This window comes from Lissotriton helveticus, chromosome 3_1 (assembly GCF_964261635.1).
Source record: "Lissotriton helveticus chromosome 3_1, aLisHel1.1, whole genome shotgun sequence".
In the NCBI taxonomy this organism is placed as follows: Eukaryota; Metazoa; Chordata; class Amphibia; order Caudata; family Salamandridae; genus Lissotriton; species Lissotriton helveticus.
The window spans coordinates 1,980,173,846-1,980,193,250 of record NC_136061.1 but is presented as its reverse complement, the minus strand read 5'-3'; the positions used below and the strand labels follow the sequence as shown (position 1 = coordinate 1,980,193,250).

The 19,405-nt window shown below is 43.9% G+C and overlaps 1 protein-coding gene across 1 annotated transcript in view; it reads left to right on the top strand.

Annotated features, from left to right (window-relative positions):
• CERS3 (ceramide synthase 3) overlaps nucleotides 1-19,405 on the top strand; it is a 375,229-nt gene that overhangs the window by 289,719 nt on the left and 66,105 nt on the right. The window contains exons 5-6 of the mRNA XM_078683111.1: nucleotides 1,002-1,052; nucleotides 2,635-2,727. Of these exons, the coding sequence (XP_078539237.1) occupies nucleotides 1,002-1,052; nucleotides 2,635-2,727 (144 nt within the window). The remainder of the gene's footprint in view (nucleotides 1-1,001; nucleotides 1,053-2,634; nucleotides 2,728-19,405) is intronic.

The following is a 19,405-nucleotide window of genomic DNA, read 5'->3' as shown; positions in this document are numbered from 1 at the left end:
AGTGGCACCAGTTCTAGTATCAAAGTCTATAATGACGGTCTCTGTGGAATTTAGGGCGGTGCTTGCTCTGTCCCCAGGAGATGGACAATTACTCACCATTGACAAAAGGTGGGAATGACCTGATGACTGCCCACAGCGTTCGTGGACCTAAAGGTGCTATGCAGCTCTCCGAGTCACCATTCCCCTCCTGGGATCATCCTCAGCACTGTCTCTCTGGGCTTTTTCTGGACAACTACAATCTTCAAAATGATAAAAGAAAACAAGCTGCTCCAAAGGATCACCCACCGGCTTAGCATAGTACCCACCAGCCAGGTGCTTGAACTGCAGCTCGGGACCAGTGCTGAGGATGCATCCTGCTCTTTTGTTTATATTTTCACCATATTTTCACCATGGTTCCTATTGTTTATAAGACACTTTTGGCTATCATCCACATTAATCCTAGTGCTCCCTTACATTTGTTACTTTCTGTTCTCTAGCTTGGCGTGTCCAAACTATCAGTGAAGTGCATTGAAGTGGATAATCTTAACAATTAGTGCCATGATACAGCATTGAGATTTTAATTCTGTTCTGTACAAACTAGTGTCTGTTTTCATGATGGGGGAATAGGACAGAATAAGTCCCCATCACAGCTTTGGCCACTAGACGGAGGAATAATGCTCAGCATATGAATCTAGAAGAACCTCAAAACTATTGGTAAAGGTAAGTAACTAGTTCCTTACATGCCCTCTGCCCTTTCCTTCAGCATGGGCACCATCAGTCTTTTAGTACGAGTATGTCATTCAGATATATGATTTGTGTTGAAACAATTGCTCACAGCATTAAAGACTAATAACAAATAAAATATGTTTCAGTAGCACGTTTCCAGTTTTGCATTGTGCTGTATTGACCTGGTCATTTAGTAGTTTTAGGCACACTTGATTTGAAACTGGAGTATGTCAGGCAAAAGCGGAGAATGAATTCATCGTATTTCAATGTCACTGATAAGATCTTGTCTTTCTTAGAAACCCTGGCTTTATGAAATATGGCTGGTGTGGGAGAACTACCCAAAGCAGGTGAGCATTTGCTCCATGGATCCGACTTCTGCTTGTCTTGTGACTTCAACCAAACCATGCGCAGAGTTTGGTTTTATCGGGATTGTATATTTATTGCCAACGTGCGATTGTCCATTGTGAGTGTTGTTGCCCTGCGACTGGTTTCTGAAGCCCAGATTAGTGTACTTAATTTGTACGTACGAAAAATATCACAGTGCGTGTAGGTGCAGTACATGGACAATTGTTGAATATAAGGGGGCAGTGAAATCCAAAAACTTTGCAAAGGTGATGTAAGGGTGATGTTTTCTACAACACAAAAGGGTTATGCTGTGGGTTGGTCTATTACCAAATGGAGATGAAAGACAGATAGGCAGGTTGGGGCTTTGCAGGGTCTGCCTATAGCTTCTAGGCAGTGGCGGCCGTTGACATGACACAAGGGTTGTCTGAAGAGTTGTATCTCCACCCCTCCACAATTAAAGTAATGCCCCTTTAGTTCTAATGGGCCAGCCATTACACTGTGAATAACCCTGCTCCTGAATTACCTGTCGCGTCAAAGGGCTCTATTGCACGACCAAGAATCCCTTCACCTAGGACATTCAGCCAGTGTGCATGTCCTGAGCAAGGAATCCTCAGGCAGTATCGCCATGGGTTCAAAGTGTTGTGTGACATTAGTAATTTCCAGCCTCACAAAGTGCACGGGGGAAGGAGGGGAGGCGGGGTCAACCATGACTTGTGGTTCTGCTGATTTCATAAATTACCAGGTGGGAGCCCAAGTGCTTTGTAAATCTAATTAGAAGCACATACTCATTATATAAGCCAATTACATATATCTTATACTACATATTTTATGTTTGCAATAAACACTGTTTTTTTCTTTTGGCTAAACAATCCATAATTTATGTAAATGGTGTCATACCTTTAATCAGCTAAAAGCCCGAAACCGGTCCTAGGATGCTTGTTTCCTGTCCATGGAGGACCTGGCCTGGCAGTTTGGGCTGGACTGTTCCCATTGGGCGCAGGGTCAAGACTGATTTGCATATGGCTGGGTCCAAACTGGAATGGCATGGTGAGCAAAAAAACGATGGATTTAGGCCCAGATATCTGTACTGGGGTGAATGTATGACCTTGTTCTGCATTCTGTCCAACAATTGCTCTTTTTACCTTTGATCAGAGGCATGGTGTAGTTCCCTGGGGGTAAAGGTTTTGTATCCCTAGCTATTTGTGCATTAAGAATAGCCAAACAAGATCTGTGTGTCTGTATATGCTTCTTTAAGCTATGTGCATAGAGCACTATTACATTTGTTGTTGATTGCAGCATCATCACTTTATACAGCTTTGTGTGCATTTAAGAGGATTACCCGACAGATCCGGATAAATACCGATTGATGTCCATTAATTGATAACAACTTTCGTAGATATGACGTGACAGAGAAAACCGAATCTGAATGTGTGTAAATGGAGAAACGGGGACAGGTAGAAAATGAAGTGGACATGTACGTGTGTTATTCTATGATTATAACACTATAGAGTGATATTTGTATGTTATGCTTCTGATGATGATGTATTGAAACATGATTAACACCACCCCTTCTCCTTTGCCTAGTCTTACCTACCATCCCAGTACTGGTACTACGTGCTGGAGCTCAGCTTCTACTGGTCCCTGCTCTTCAGCGTGGCTTCTGATATCCGGAGAAAGGCAAGTATCCATCCTCGCCCGACCTGAACTAAGTCTGTAGACTTTCCTCCAAACCATAACTAGACCGTTTGTTCCACCCCCTTTGTGGCTATTTATTTCAGACATTGTCAGCAGAGCATATAAGAGGTGCAATTTAAATGCAAGAGATGTAATGCTTGTAACCCTACACAGCTGCAGTGCAGGTGCAAAGGTCTCAAGCTGTCCCTGGTCGTGCAGGAGTAGCTCACCCAGCCGTGTTGTTTTTTCTTTATATTTAATGGAATGAATAAAACCAGAACTGGATCAGTCACTCGGGCCTGACATGGAAGGGCACGCAATCACTTCACATGTTCAGGATGAGCAGTGTACCATGGAGTCCTCTGTAGTCTTCTCATAGTGCCAGGTATGACAATGCCAGGTCGGCACTTGAAAGCTGTCTTGACTTAAGGAATCGAGGGCCTGGGCTGGCAATGCAGACAACATCTGTGACCCAGTAGCTGGATAGTGGCCTCAATATATCACACAGGTGTTCACTTGCAAGACGGATAGTTCTGCTTTGGCGCTGAAATTGATTGGCATTACACATCCTTGGCATTGGTTATGGATTGAGATACTGGAATTCTGGCCGTTCACACACCTGTTGCCCACATCACATTTATCTGCAGTGTGAAGCTACTGACCACTTCGCCCCATGTTTCTTTTGACCAACCTTGCCATCGTTTACCACATTTCCATACCTGTTTCGTCGCATGAGCTGCTGGGTAAAGTTGCAGACGCCAAATAGTCTCCGTCATTACTCTGGGATGGACAGTGGCAGAGTAAATGGATGGGCCCTGCCCTTCTTCCCCCTCCCCGCTCCCTTCTTTCCTCATACTTCAGCATCCATCTACCTTAATCCCGTAAAGTCTGGGGTGAAACTAGAAACTTGAAACGCGTATACTGCAATATTGCAGGCTGCTGCACGTCGTCCTCGCATGCCTGATTCCAAAGGCAGTGCCACTTTGAACGTGATTTTGTTAATCATAGACAAGCGTTTCAGAGACCTATAATGCAAAGATGCTTGTTTTACCATGTTTGGGGGTCGTGATTACTAACCTTCAAAGATGTTAATTTCGCGGTCAATAAGTAAAACAGAACAGATCTGCATAAGTTGCAGAAAAATCTTGCTAAAGGTCTGCGTCACTTTGCGAGTGGGATCGTGTACTTCCACGTTTTCTATCATATCTATGGGGTTACAGCCCGTGTTCTATCATATCTATGGGGTTACAGTCTCCCCGTGTAAAGTGCTGCAGTCTCAGGAGGATGGGCTGGCTCAAGTCCACCATAACGGCAAAAGACCAAATGAACAGCCACTATATAGCTGCTATGATTCCAAGAAAAAGGCGGTAACTCAAGGCAGTGACACTTCCTGTGTGATTCTTGTCAGATAGAACCGGGCATCTCTTTGAGATGAGCCTGGGTGTGTAATTCCACCCATGGAAAGATTTGCATGGGCACTATAAACAGGCAGCCCGCACTTTCCCTGAAGAGGACTGGATTGGGATGCTGGCTCGGTGTGTTACAGACACCACCTTTCAGTTAGCCAAATTCTGCTTGCAAACTACCCTGCAACGTCCTGGATTAGAATGAAAACCCTGGGACAGGTGTACCTTATTTGCCTACTCTGATCTCTCGCCTTGACTGCTTCTGCTTTAATCTGTCTAGCTTTTGTAGAGAATCATTTATTTACTTTTGAGTACAAGCCCCCTGGTTTTATTAGAGCAACTACTGCAAAAAAACATAATACAGCTATAAAATGTCCAAGCAAAATTTGGGTGTGGCCTAAACAGTATTTAGGGGGTTTCTAAAACCATCATTAGGTTCCTGTTTTTAGGTCTTGCCTACCAGACAGTGCAAGCAGTCTGCTTGCGAAATGCCTTTTGTGAGTTATCGGAAAACATATGGCGGGCTTATAGCCCACCCACTGCTTAACCTTGGTTGGCTTTATTTTTTTTTTTTTCATTTGCCTTTTTCATATTACATGGCTTTCTTGTTTGTCTCTCCCCTGGAGCACAGTCTCTCTACCATCCTTTAAATTTGCTAACTTGTATCCTTCCACTTCTTTCTGGTTATAAGCACTCCATGAGTGTGTGTTTTCCATCAGCCTCCCTCGTATGCTTCTCCCCTTCCTAATACCCACCTCCACGCTCCTTGTTGCTGCCTGCCTTGTGTACTGCTCATTCTCAAGTACGTCTTCCCCAATAACCCGCCCACCCCTGCTGAGTTCTCTCTCGTTTCCTTCTGCTTCAACCCACCTTAATGCTTTTTCCCTCGTGTGTTGCTTTTCCTTTTTCTCGCACCCACATAGCATATTGAAAATGTATTTCTTTTATTTACAGATCCAAATAGCATTCACCATCTCAGATCAGTAAGGAAAAAAAATAGCGGCTATATCATTCAGTAGGCTCTTGCATATGTGGTGATGCATGCATGCACATACGTCTTCATACATGTGTGCACCTCGGTAATAACTCAACTGAGTCAGTGTGTCATTTTCTTTTCTTGTGCTTTTTGACCGATGCTATAATGCATGGACAAAAGCATTTTGATGTCTGTGGAAGGTGCACCGCCATTTGTAAAAAAACCTTGCCAAATCAAGTCCGGTCGTAAAGTGAGACCTATTGTCTTTGGCATTCCTTGTTTTTCTTTTCACTGAAACTGTGTTCTCATTAAATGTATTCTCTTTCTACACCCTCAGTATAAAAATAGGAGCTATTAAAACAATGCCCCACACTTAGTGCAACTATACTAATGTGCAAGGCTGAAAAATTCAAACCGTTTTAAATATATATTTTTGTTCATTTTTTCTTTTCACAATATACAAAAATGTTCCTTCCCATACATCTTTTGTGAACTTGGGAATATTGGTTTTAGCTTGCCACACTAGACCTCATATATGCTACTTTGAGATTCGGGGCCTGTTGTTGGTTGCACGATTCTCCGTGGACAACCTATAGGGCCCTCGATTCTCCCCTGGACAATTAGTGGTTCCTATAGATCCAAAATAACAATTCTGCCGCAACCTTGTCACAGGGTAACGTTGCATCAGTAACTTGATGCTGTAAAGTCGCAACTTATGACATTGTTCATAAAGACTCCAAAAGAGAAGTTGATTATTCGAAAGGTTGAGTTTCCTTCCTGACCACACTTCTCCAACCCAGAATTACCTCCAACGGATTCTGGCCCAATCCTACTGTTTTTCAAAAGACAAGGGTAATCTATATTCTGCATTTTGACCTGAAGTTTGGAGAATATCAAACTTCCCACATGAAAGCAAATGACATGAAAAAGTCTAAACATTACATCCATGTTCTCTATTCTGACAGGAAGTGCGAGGGAAGGGGAACATTTTCAATAAAACGAATTTCAGCGAAAGTGTTCGCCTCTCAGTGGTATATACTATTTTGTAAAAGAAATATTTCTGTTAGCTCTTCACATAAATAGTCGACACAGACTCAGCTCTGTTGAAGGACTGAGCTGAACCCTCTTATGTCCTGAAGGAAAACCTGTGTCTTCATTTACAATTCATACCGGGTATTCTGAACCTCTCGGAAGTTAAATAAACAAACGTTCAGAAATTCTAAATCCTCCGGCTTTGGAGGTTACACTGCCTTATTCTTCGTAGAATGATCCTGTGAAAATAAATCAAAATATCTTTCTTCTCAGCATTTCTGTCCATCTCATAGATTTGTTTGAGTCACTGAGCAGTTTCAGAAAGTTTTGATGTTAAAATTGGCCTTCTTCAGGCTGGATACTGTGCTTTGTCACACTAATGATAACCGTGTTCTGCAGTCCTCTGTAACTAACATGTGCTACCTTTACCAGACCTGACCTATGCCTGTTTGATGCACCCTGAGTGGTGGAAAGGCTAAGATGGACTCAACAAGAAAACATTCTGACATGTCTCTCTTGAGAGTTGTCAACCATCTCTTTGTCATCAGAAGTACCCTTTGCGGCATTAGCTTACTATGCATTAGTGCTCTGCTTGATGGGGCATTTAAGCCCATACCTATAATGGGAAAAGTGAAACCATTTCCGGCATGCAAAGGGCTTTTGGCTAAGAAGCCTGAACTAGATAAAGGTGCTTTGCATGGAAATCAGAGGAGGTGACAAGCGTTTGCTTTGCTGCAGGTTTCATTACATGAATCAAGTAGAAACGTATTTATAGACCATGTATTTAATCCCAGTGTTTGTCACTCATATCTCAGTAATTGGGAATAATTCAACATCATGTTCCACACTTTTGTGTACTTTTGCGGTCACTCTTGATTTATAAACATTCTTTTCTGCCTTTTCACACCAAATCCATACCATGTGCCCATTCCCATATTGAGGGGGCTTTATTGGATCTCCAATGGCTGACAATAACACATTTCGCAGTTAATTAACCCATTGCCACCAGAAGTCTGGTAGTTTGTAGGCCTCCCCGCTCCATCATCAAGCCCTGAAGGGCCATCTTTGGGTCAGCTGCCCCCTGTCTACCCACAATCTTGGAAAGAATCAAGTCTATGCGCTTCCAATATTGCTGTATGACTGGGTATAGTAGAAGGTACCCGGCTCGGCCCTACATTTAAGGAATCATGGATAGAGGCCCTTCTTGTTATTGCATGGTCTGATTGGGCATTAATACACCCTATGCAGGTATTTCAACTGAATGAATCTCAGCTGCATTGATATTGCCAGGACTTGAGAAGTGATTTTTGCTTTAACTCAATCTGCATCATCCAAAGTACCTTCATATTGCACCTGTCCACACAGTGCTAGTAAAAGAGCAGGCATGTTGGCTACTAGTGTGCGATAGATCCTCAATATACCCCAAATTCGAGAGCTGATTGTGATCTGAGCCTCTAAGGGATTATAGTGTGGAAGGCAAGTTAGCTCCCACCGATGCACTCTAGGGAATGATGGCGCTGAATGTAAAGATAAAATTGTGAATTATGCATATTGTGTGTTTCTACCAGGTAAGAGCTTGTACTTTAAATGTTTGTTTTTATTGTTTACCTTTTGCTCCAAATGCTGCATAAATGTGCTAGTGGCTGAACGAATTCTTCTGTTGGATTCCTGATGGATTCTTGCTATTGAGATGTTTAGTACGTAGTAAGCTATTTTGCTTTAAGATTTTTAGTAGAAAGGATATTTGATTTGAAAACTAAGCGAGTATTGACAGCATCAACATTTGTAGCCAAACCATTACTTTTACTCGACTTACTTTTAGAAGGCCATCAACGACAATTACTGTTACACCGAGAATCAACACTTCCCAAATTGGCTAAGAATGTGTTAAAATACTAAATTGCCAATGCCAGAGTAATGGTGAGATTGTTGATGGCCAAATTTCAAAGTTGAAGTAGGAGGAAAAGAAGTAATGATGGGGAAAACCGATTGTAATTGTAAATTGAATATCTGTAGCATGTGTTGGCTGCAGATGCACATACTATGCATACTCCTGGCATCTAATGTCGGGCCTGGACTCTGCAAGTTGTTTTTCCTTGAGCAAGTTTTATGATTGACTTAGTACGTCATCTCTTCAAAGTATTGCACATGTTCAACGGCTCCATTAATAGTAATTTTTTTCCCACCGTCATACCTGTAAGGACTGCTTCACAGCTCTTGTAGATTTGGTGCCTATGCGGCCTGCTGTGAAGACAAATAAACCAGAGATTCACTGAACGAAATCCAATTGATCCGAGATGTTGGTAACAGAATCTGTGGCGAGTGGCACACACAACCCAGTCGAGAATGCCATTTCCGGGTAATGAAGACGAAGAGAGACCTTTTCCGACTGTGCCCTTGATAGGTGGCCAAGTATGCACACTCCAACACTCATGAGGTGTGTAATCTGTACTTATCACCAGAGCACAAAGAAGACAAGTGCACACCCTGTGCATTGTTTAGAAACAAAAAGATGCTTCGGACCCGCCATGGAGCTAGCAGCTGAGGTGGAGTTCTCGCATTATAACGAGGAAGAAATCCAGGCCAGTGGACCAACAGGAGGTGGGGCAGTCATCACCAGCCCCCACTATGTTGCCTCCAAATTGTCCTTTGGTGATAACCATGCTCCGGTACATGTCGGGGACCACATCCCCATCACTGATTACTGTGTCTGGACCGAGGACCAAGGCGATGACCTGTACCGGGAGTACTGTTGATCCACCACTTGCCAAGACCATATTGCACACACCTTCTCCCCCCCCCCCCGCAACCCCCTTCGTGCACCACATCATGCCTCTGAGCTGAGAGTGGACAAGAACCTTCTCAATCTCAATCAGACGACAAGGCCACATGACTGGGACGGCTCCAGCAACACATTGGCACCAAAGCATAAGTCTGCTTCAACAAGCACACCAAAAGCTACTTAACAGACTTTAACCCCACATAAAGTATTGGATCAAAAAAAACACTCTGGAGTGAGCATCTCGGAATTGAAACAGCCCTTGGCTCCGAGGACAGACAAATACCATGGTCACACTTCAGGAGAGAAGAGCCATACATCTGGGGTTACAAAGCCACACACTGTTTCTGAGGACACTCCTCCAGCTCCAAAGAGACAAAGTACACAATCTCATATGCCAACTGAGGAACAGTAACAACAAAATAGATGTTCCGTAGGCCAATTATTTAACCTCAATTTCACAGTTATGCAATTGTCACAATAGTGAGCATAAATTTAGTTTTTCAAGGCAGTACAAATCTTAAATCATTTGTATTTATTAAATCCAGAAGATATATGAACACATTATATCTCAATCCATTTTTGGCAACTCAAATGGGTATACTGTGTTTTCAGTTTCTAAAAATATGTACACAGTACCACAAGACACTTTTGTAAAGAATATGGACAGTATTAACATAACTTCCATATATACATAAATTTTGTAAAGATTATATACACAAAATTATAAATCACTCAATGTTGATGCTATTTACAAAGAAGTGCCGTTGCGTCTGAGGAACAGGGCATAGTTTTTGAGGGTCTGCAACAATTCATGCAGAAAAAAATTAAAGAGACTGCCAAAACATAGGTGCAAGATCTGCCACAACCTTTACCAAAGAAGGTCGCACAAGAGCACAGGGCTGCAAGCCCAATGACTTTTAGCCAACCTGGATCCCCACAAACACAACCACCCTCTCTACATGAAGAGGAAGAAGGGTAGATCCCAGACACCAATTCATAAGGTGTCAGAAGACACCCACCACACCACAGACCCGTTGAATGACTACAACATGGCTCTTCCTGACCCAGAAAGGAGACACCAGTACCATCAAAAGCATCACCACCGGATTACACCTACTCATATCATATTTTGTCAGAGAGTGGCAGAGTACCACAAGCTCCTAATACACTTCCAGATGTTTTAGTTAAGACACTTTCACACACTGAGCGCACTGTACAATACCTGTCCATGATAAGATCCGTACTGAATGTATCCAAAGACCTCATCAAAGACCCAGTCAAATTCAGAGGCTTAACACCTCTCATTGAGCGGAAATACAGACTGTCACCAACTGACCCTATAAACATCAGGGGTCACCCCCCCCCCCCCCTTTATCCCCAGACTCCTTAGTCGTCACAACTGCCAGGAAAAGGGCTGCAGCACAGTGCACTGGCGAAGAACCTCCTGCAGATAAAGCAAGAGGATAGATGCTGCAGGCAAAAGGGTGGTGACTGGTCATGCCTACCATTGGAAGATTGTCAACTCAGTTGGGCTACTTTCCCGCTATATCAGAGCAACCTGGGAAAAATGCAGGAACTGATGCAACATCTCCAAGACGAATATAAAAAGCGAGAAGAAGACTTGGTGAAGTAAATGAGGGTAGGCAAATATCTAATGCTACAATCAAATATGCACCAGATGGGGCAGACACAGCTGTGAGGGGTTTTAATAACTCCATCATGCTGCGTAGACCTGCATGGTTACGCATTTTGGGCTTCAAACCAGAAGTGCAGCAACACATTCTGGACGTCTCCTTCGATGGGGAAAACCTCTATGGGCATGCTGTGGGTATGCAGTTGGCTCAAATCAAAATAGACACTGATACAGCTAAATCAGTGGGTGCCTTACAAGCAGCACATTAAAAGCAGCAGCCCCTTCGACATCACGAAAGTAGAGGAGACACATAGCCTTCTACCTTTGACAGCACATCATATCAATTACTGCAACAACAGGGCCACTAGCAAAAGCGTGGCTACTATAGAGGCGGATACAAAAACAGAGGCAAAGGTACACCCAATAAGGGGGCCTCTACACCTAAACAGTGACTTACCCAAATTTCCCCCATTACAAAACACAAGTCTGGGAAAGGCTGCAACAATTCCACCAGTTGTGGCAAGACATAACATCAGACCAATGGATACGACGAATAATCGGGCAGGGAAATTGCCTAAAGCTAACTCAACATCCATCAAGTATCACCCCCAAAAGACTCCTACTAAATACACAGCATTTACATCTGCTGAAGGAAAAAGTAAAGGCATTATAACTACAAGGGGCTACAGAACCTGTCCCAAGGAAACATCTCAACAAGGGAGTCTGCTCCCTTTATTTCCTCATACCAAAAGGACGGCTCGCTATGACCCATCTTAGACCTACGTCCCCTCAGTCAATTCATACTGCCAGAACACTTCAATATGGTGACATTGCAGGACGTAATACCACTACCACTACCACAAGAGGGCGATTTCATGACTAAGCTAGATCTGAAAGAATCATACTTCCACATCTCAATCCACCCAGCACATCACAAGTACCTATGGCTTGTGGTAAGTGGAAGTCGCTATCAATTCAAAGTGCTACCATTTGGGGAGACAACAGCCCCAAGGGTGTTCACAAAATGCTAACTGTAGTAGCAGCAAATTGCAAAGAGAAAACCTACATGTTTTTCTGTATCTCGACGATTGGCTCATCAAGAGATCAACCAAAGCGTAATGTCTCAAAGACACTCAAAGCACAATAAACCTTTTACACAATTTGGGCTTCACAATCAATGCTACAAAATCCAATCTCCAACCACTCCAAACACAACCCTATCTTGAAGCAATACTAAATTTAGTGTTCGAGGCATGTGGGCTGCTGAATTCATATCTTAGCATAGATTGCCGCCTAGTGTTGGGTCCGGATGTTTGCACTTTGCTGTCTTGGAAGAGTCTTCGAAGTATCACGAGATAGGTGACTCCTCCCCTGGACTACAGTGCAAATGGGTATCTTCTCCATCCTCAGATTGTTTTTTTCCGCCATTGGGTTCGGATGCTATTCCTCATCTCCAACTTCGGAACCGAAAGTTTTCAACTTTCTAAGGCCAAAAGGCTTTCTACCTCGACTGTATTGTACTCGTTCGGTACCCATTCACTCGATAATACTTTCCATCTCGATCCGGTCGTCGACGCGGGCCGTTGGGCCTTTTCGACGCCACGTGGGCCTCCTGCCGATGGAAAGGACCCCGTTCAAAAGATGCCCACAATGTCACTCCAAATTCCCACATACTGAAACATACAGTATGCAACAAGTGCCTATCCCCGGAGCACAATGAGGAAAACTGTCCAGGTTATGCTCAGTTCCGGTCGAAGAAAACTATCCGGAACAGAAGGGCCGCTAGATAAGAGATGCAGTGGCGGGCACCAGAACCGGAGAACATTTTCGACGACGAACATGAACTCCCAGAAGCGGCGGACTCCGACCTAGAAATAGTCACCGTAGAGGACCAGTCGGACTCCAATGACCAGATCACACCGGGGCAAACCGTGAGTACCAAAACCTCTACCCCGCTTCCACCTCAAGGCTCCGGTCGAAGCATCGCCTAAAGGCCTTAGCCGAGACCGACAGACTCCTTCAGAAGCCCCGCCTTCCGGCTCTGCTCCGAAGACCATACCCAAGCCTTCTGATACCCCAGGAACGAGCAACACTCTTCCCAAAAGGGCCGTTGAACAAAAAAGGGTTGTCGAACCAAAGAAGGTCATCGATCCAAAAAAGGGCATCGAACCAAAGAGGGTCGTCGATCCAAAAAAGGCCGTCGACCCCAAAAAAGGTGTTGATCTAAAGAAGGCAGATCAGCCAAAAAAGCCTGTCGACACAAAGAAGGCCATCGAGTCTACAAAGATCCTTGACCCGAAAGAGGTCGTCAAGCCCAAAAAACACGTCGAACCGAAAATGGCTATTGAACCGAAAAAATCGGTCGATCCGAAAAAGGTCGCCGAGCCAAAAAAGGCAGTACAGCCAACAAAGGACGTCCAACCAAAAAGAGTCGTCGAATGCCCTCGAGCCAAAGACTCACCACAAACAAGCGACCAAGCCAAAACTATCGGCGCCAAAGCCACGGACAGTTGAGGAAGAACTTTTCCATCCTGATCCAGTGAGCGAAGAACAAACTAAAGTGTATATAGACCCTGAAACACAACACGTAACAGTTTACAAAAGGAAGACAAGATCATTGGACACTGACACTTCTTCTCCTGTTCCTCCAAAGAAAAAAGACTTTGGAACATCTCCTTCAATGCCTTTTACTGCTCCTCCATTCTTTACTGACATGCCTTATGTGCCTTACTCTCCTACACCTTCAGGTTATAATGAGACAGGCAACACGGGGGAGGATCCTCAGGATGCTTTTGTAGAACCTGAAGATCAGGGTATCCAAGATAAAACATGGAGTGACCATAATGATCCTTATGATACATATGATCCACAACCCATCCCTGATCCCTCTTCATACCCTACAAAGCCGTCTCCTACTGACGACACTATCATTTTTAACCAGCTAGTTGATAGGGTGTTAAGTATCATGGTGTAGACATGCACACTGACCCAATAGAAGAGGATTTCCTATTAGACACCTTTCCAACATCTGAGAAAAGTGTACAGTACACTTCCTGTGTTAAAAGGGGTACTAAAGCACGTGCCAGATGTATTTAAAGACCCAGCCAGAGCGCGTGTCCTCAATCCCAGAATTGAGAAAAAATATAAACCAGCCCCTACAGACCCTTTTTATATTAAGTCTCCGTTACCATTAGACTCACTAGTTGTATCGAATGCTAGAAAACAAGCTAATTCGCAAACAGGAGATGCTCCCCCTCCTGACAAAGAGTCAAAGATATTAGAAGCCTCAGGTAAAAGAGTGGCCTCCCAGGCAGCAAATACCTGGAGAATTGCCAACACACAAGCTCTCTTAGCACATTACGATAGAGCACACTATGACCAACTGGAGGGTTTACTACAACACCTACCAGAATCTTTTAAAACTAAAGCAAACGACCTAATACAGGAAGGCAAATTTATCACTAACGCTTCCATCAAATGCACCCTTGACGCAGCTGACACAGCCGCAGGTCGATAAACACTAGCGTATTACTACGCCGGCATGCATGGCTACGCATTTCCAGCTTTAAGAATGAAGTGCAATCAACCATCCTCAACCAGCCCATTAACCAAGATTTCTTGTTTGGCCCTGCGGTAGATGCCATCTTAGAAAAGATGAAAAAAGATGCGGATACCGCTAAGTCCATGGGTGCACTTCAGTTTCAACAATCTAGGAGTTCCTTTCGTCGCTCCTCCTTTTGAGGCTCTGGTAGAGGCAACACATCCCAAACTTCCTCCTCATTCAAAAGTAATACCCAAAGCACCTTTAATAAAAGTGCCAACAGAGGAGGTTATAGAGGCAATAACAACAAGGGCAGAGGACGGGGTGGTGGTAACACCCGAGCCTCCGCCACCAACGAACAGTGACTCGCTCACACTCCCTCCAGACCATTTAACACCAGTCGGAGGCAGGTTAACACAATTCCTACCAGTCTGGAACACTATCACTACAGACAAGTGGGTGAGACAAATTATCCAGTATGGTTACTGCCTGGAACTCACTTCTACACCACCCAACATACCGCCCAGACACCGTCCAATGTCCAAAGAACACATTACGCTGTTACAACAATAGGTGCTCTCCATGTTCCAAAATGGTGCCATAGTGCCAGTCCCATTGCCACATCAAGGGACAGGAGTATACTCTCTATACTTCCTCATTCCCAAAAAAGATGGGTCTCTCAGACCAATACTGGACCTCAGACCATTGAACCAATACATACTCTCAGATCATTTCCATATTTTCACTCTACAACAAGTACTCCCACTACTCCAGCAAGGCGACTTCCTCGCCACACTAGATCTCAAGGATTTATACTTTCACATTCCTGTACATCCAGCTCACAGGAAAAACCTCGGGTTCACAAAAGAAGGTCAGCACTTTCAATTCAAAGTTCTCCCCTTTGGAGTAACTACGGCACCAAGAGTGTTCACAAAATGCCTAGCAGTAGTAGCAGCACACCTACGGAGGCAACACATTCACGTGTTCCCCTACCTTGACGATTGGCTCATAAAAGCCAACTCATACGCACAGTGTGCCAGCCACATTTCTCACACAATACAGCTACTACACGATCTAGGATTTTCCATAAACTACCCAAAATCACATCTTCAACCCTCCCACATACAGCAATATCTGGGAGCCACAATCAACACCTCCATAGCAAGGGCATATCCAAACGAAAACAGGATAGCCAACATACAATCTCTCATTCACAAATTTCAGCCACAACACTCCCTGCCAGCTCGAGTGTTCATGCAGCTCATAGGCATGATGGCCTCCTGCATATTCATCGTCCCTCACGCTCGGCTGCACATGCGTCCCTTACAACAATGCCTAGCACACCAATGGAACCAAGCTCAAGGACCATTACAAGACCTAGTGTTGGTAGACAGTCGCACTTACCGCTTTCTGCAGTGGTGGAGCCCACAAAACCTTTCCAAGGGGCGACTGTTCCAAGAGCCAGTTCTACAGGTAGTATTAACAGCGGACGCATCACTGACAGGTTGGGGAGCCCATCTCCTTCAATATACAGTCCAAGGTCTCTGGACAGTCAAACAGAAGACACTACATATAAACTACTTAGTTACTAGCAGTATTCCTAGCAATGAGGGCTTTTCAGAAATACTTGAGCAACAAGGCTGTGTTAATCCGGATGGACAACATGACAGCCATGTTCTACATCCAAAAACAGGGAGGGACACACTCTCTACAACTGTCCCACCTAGCACAGAGCATATGGAAGTGGGCAATTCCTCAAAACATTTATCTCCTGGCGGAACACCTTCCAGGAATAGACAACCAGACAGCAGACCTACTGAGCCGACACTATCCGCAAATACACGAATGGGAGATTCATCCTCAAGTTCTCCACCCCTTCTTCCAAAAGTGGGGACATCCAGACATAGATCTGTTTGCCACAAAAGAAAACTCAAAATGCCAGTCCTTTGCCTCCAGGTTCCCACACCCGTTGTCACAGGGCAAGGCGATATGGATGAACTGGTCAGGCAGATTTGCGTACGCTTTTCCACCAACCCCACTGATTCCATTAGTGGCACGCAAACTAAGGCAACCGTCACTCACAATGATCCTGGTTGCTCCCACATGGGCAAGACAGCCATGGTACACGACACTCCTGGAACTCTCTTTAGTCCCCCACCAAAGGCTGCACCTTTCGCCACAATTGCTAACACGGAACCATGGAGAAATCAGGCACCCAGATCCCAATCAGATTAACCTAGTGATCTGGCTCCTACGGTCCTAGAGTTCGGATATCTTAACTTGCCTCCCGACTGCATGAACATGATCAAGGAAGCAAGGCGTCCCACTACCAGAGCATGCTACGCAGCTAAATGGAAAAGATTTGTAATTTATTGTAATAATAATCAAATCAATCCATTAGATGCCCCCATCCAAAACTTAATTTGTTACCTGCTACATCTTCAGAGATGTAACCTAGCATACTCATCCATAAGGCTACACCTTGCTGCTATAGCAGCATATCTTCAAAACGGACAACATGTCTCTCTGTTTAGAATACCACCTATCAAAGCTTTTATGGAAGGACTTAAAAGAATTATCACTCCAAAGCATCCACCTTCTCCAGTCTGGAACCTGAACATAGTACTTACCAGACTCATGGGACCTCCCTTTGAACCACTTCATTCATGTGAACTACAATTCTTAACATGGAAGGTGGCTTTTTTAATTGCCATTACCTCCCTCAGGTGAGTGAGTGAGCTACAGGCACTAACCATTCAGGAACCTTTCAGGCAAATACACCACAATAAGATAGTACTCCGTACAAACCCTAAATTTATGCCAAAAGTTATCGCCACTTTTCACATCAATCAGTCCATAGAAATGCCAGTTTTCTTTCAAAACCCATAATCAGTAGCTGAAAGAGCTCAACACACACTAGACGTTAAAAGGGCTCTGCTATATTACGTTGACAGTACAAAATCATTCAGAAAGACAAAGCAACTATTTGTTGCCTTTTCACCACAACATAAAGGTAATCCCATTTCCAAGACAGGAATAGCCAGATGGATCGTTAAATGCATTCAAATATGCTATCAAAAAGCGAAGCACACTTTAACAGTTCCCCCAAGGGCACACTCAATGTGCAAAATGGGGGCATCTATGGCTTTCCTATGAAATATTCCCTTGGAAGACATATGTAGGGCAGCTACGTGGTCTACCATACACACTTTCACTAAACACTACTGTGTTGACGTGCAAGCTAAGCAACAAGCTGCTGTAAGCCAGGCTGTCTTTAAAACTCTCTTTCAAACCACTGCAGCTGGTACAGGCGACCACCGCTAGAGGAGAAACTACTATACAGTCTATGCTAAAATATGAATTCAGCAGCCCAAATGCCTCGAACGGAAAATGCTACTTACCAGTATGCATCTGAGCTTTCAATGTAGGGCTGCTGACATTCATATCGCCCACCCTCCTCCCCGGTGCCTGTCACAGCTGCAGGGTTACCTTCTTAAACATTTACATGGTCATCTCTTACTTTTCTATACTCCATCTTTGCCACAATGGCGAAAAACAATCTGAGGATGGAGAAGATGCCCATGCGCACTGTAGTCGAGGGGAGGAGTCCCCTATCTTGGGATACTTCGAAGACTATTCCAAGACAACAAAGTGCAAACATCCGGACCCAACACTAGGTGGCGATCTATGCTAAGATATGAATGTCTAACAACAACAATAACCTAGGTTCCAATATCACTTAGATTCCATTTATTTCAAGGAGAAAAACCACACTATTTTCTGTTGGTGGCTGGGTTATTTATTTTACCCAAAATTTCAATTCATTCATATATAATATAAAGGGGCAACTGTTCTCCACAGATTTACACACAGAATTTACCAACAAACATTTACAAATACATACACTATTTCATACACTTAACAATATTCAATAGAACAAATGAATTCACAAATGTTTACACACAACGTTCATAATTACTGACAATGATACAATGTGGTCCAAAAAATTGTTTTTCGCAAGACAAATCAATTGCACTGCAAGTCTGCGTAAGCTTAGACAATATTCGCATATCTAGTTTACGTTTTACTCATTTTCCAAGATATTCTTGCTGGCAATAAACATATTCCTAATACAACTCAGCGGTATTCTCGCTGTGCCTATTACAACTCAGCTGATGTCAGCAGCCCTACATGCCAAGAACGGATGCATACTTGTAAGTAGCATTTTCTATCGGCGACAGAATACCCTAATCCACAAAGGGTTCGCAATCTCCAAAACCAACTGGAGCTTTTTTAGCTACATCCCCTACCAGTCAACACAGTGATGCACCTTCTAGGGATGTCATTATGGATAGCAATAGTACCTCATGCAAGACTACAAATGAGACCCCTCCAAGAGTGCTTAGCATCCCATTGGTCACAAGGGGAAGCAATATGGACGATCGAATGTTTGTTTTAGCCAAAGTCCAACAGGCACTGCAATGCTGGAACACCTTCAACATACTGAAAGGATGAGCCTTCAAGGACCCAATACTGCAAGTCACAAACCTAGCTGATGCATCACTCATGTGTTTGGGTGCTCATATGAAAGACCTTGTAGTTCAGGGACACTGGACCACACAATAACAGACATTCGCCATTTACATGGCTCTCAAAAGCATTCCTGCCAAATATAATGGGAAATAATGTCTCTCTACTAGTAGACAGTAAGACCGCAATGTATTACATTAGGAAACAGGGAAGGAACCTTTCCATTCAACTGGCACACACCATATGGAAATGGGCAAACCGTCACAAAGTCAACCTCCTACAGCATAGAACAGTTCCATCATAGGCCTGCTAAGCAGGACACAGCAACAAGTTCACGAGTGGGAAATACACACTCAATTGCTACAACAATACTTCCAATGGTGGGGAACCCCAACAATAGATCTCCGCCACTGCCGAAAACTCACAATGCCAAAGGTTCGCATCTATACACACACACCCTCAAACTAAGGGGAATGCACTATGGATGAACTGGTAAGATATTTGCTTACGTTTTTCCGCCTCTCCCACCCATTCTGTACTTGGTCAGGAAACGTTGACCGACTTCATTAACCTTGATAGTACCTCACGAGAAGCTACCCAATTATCCAAACCTCCTCAGTCACAGCACTGGCAGGGTGAGACAACCAAACACTGAACAGCTCAATCTTGCAATCTGGTTCCTGAAGTCCTAGAGTTTAGATACTTGAACCGATCTTCAGAATGCATGTCAAATTTAAGAGGCCAGAAGACCAATTACAAGAGCATGCCATGCTGCTAAATG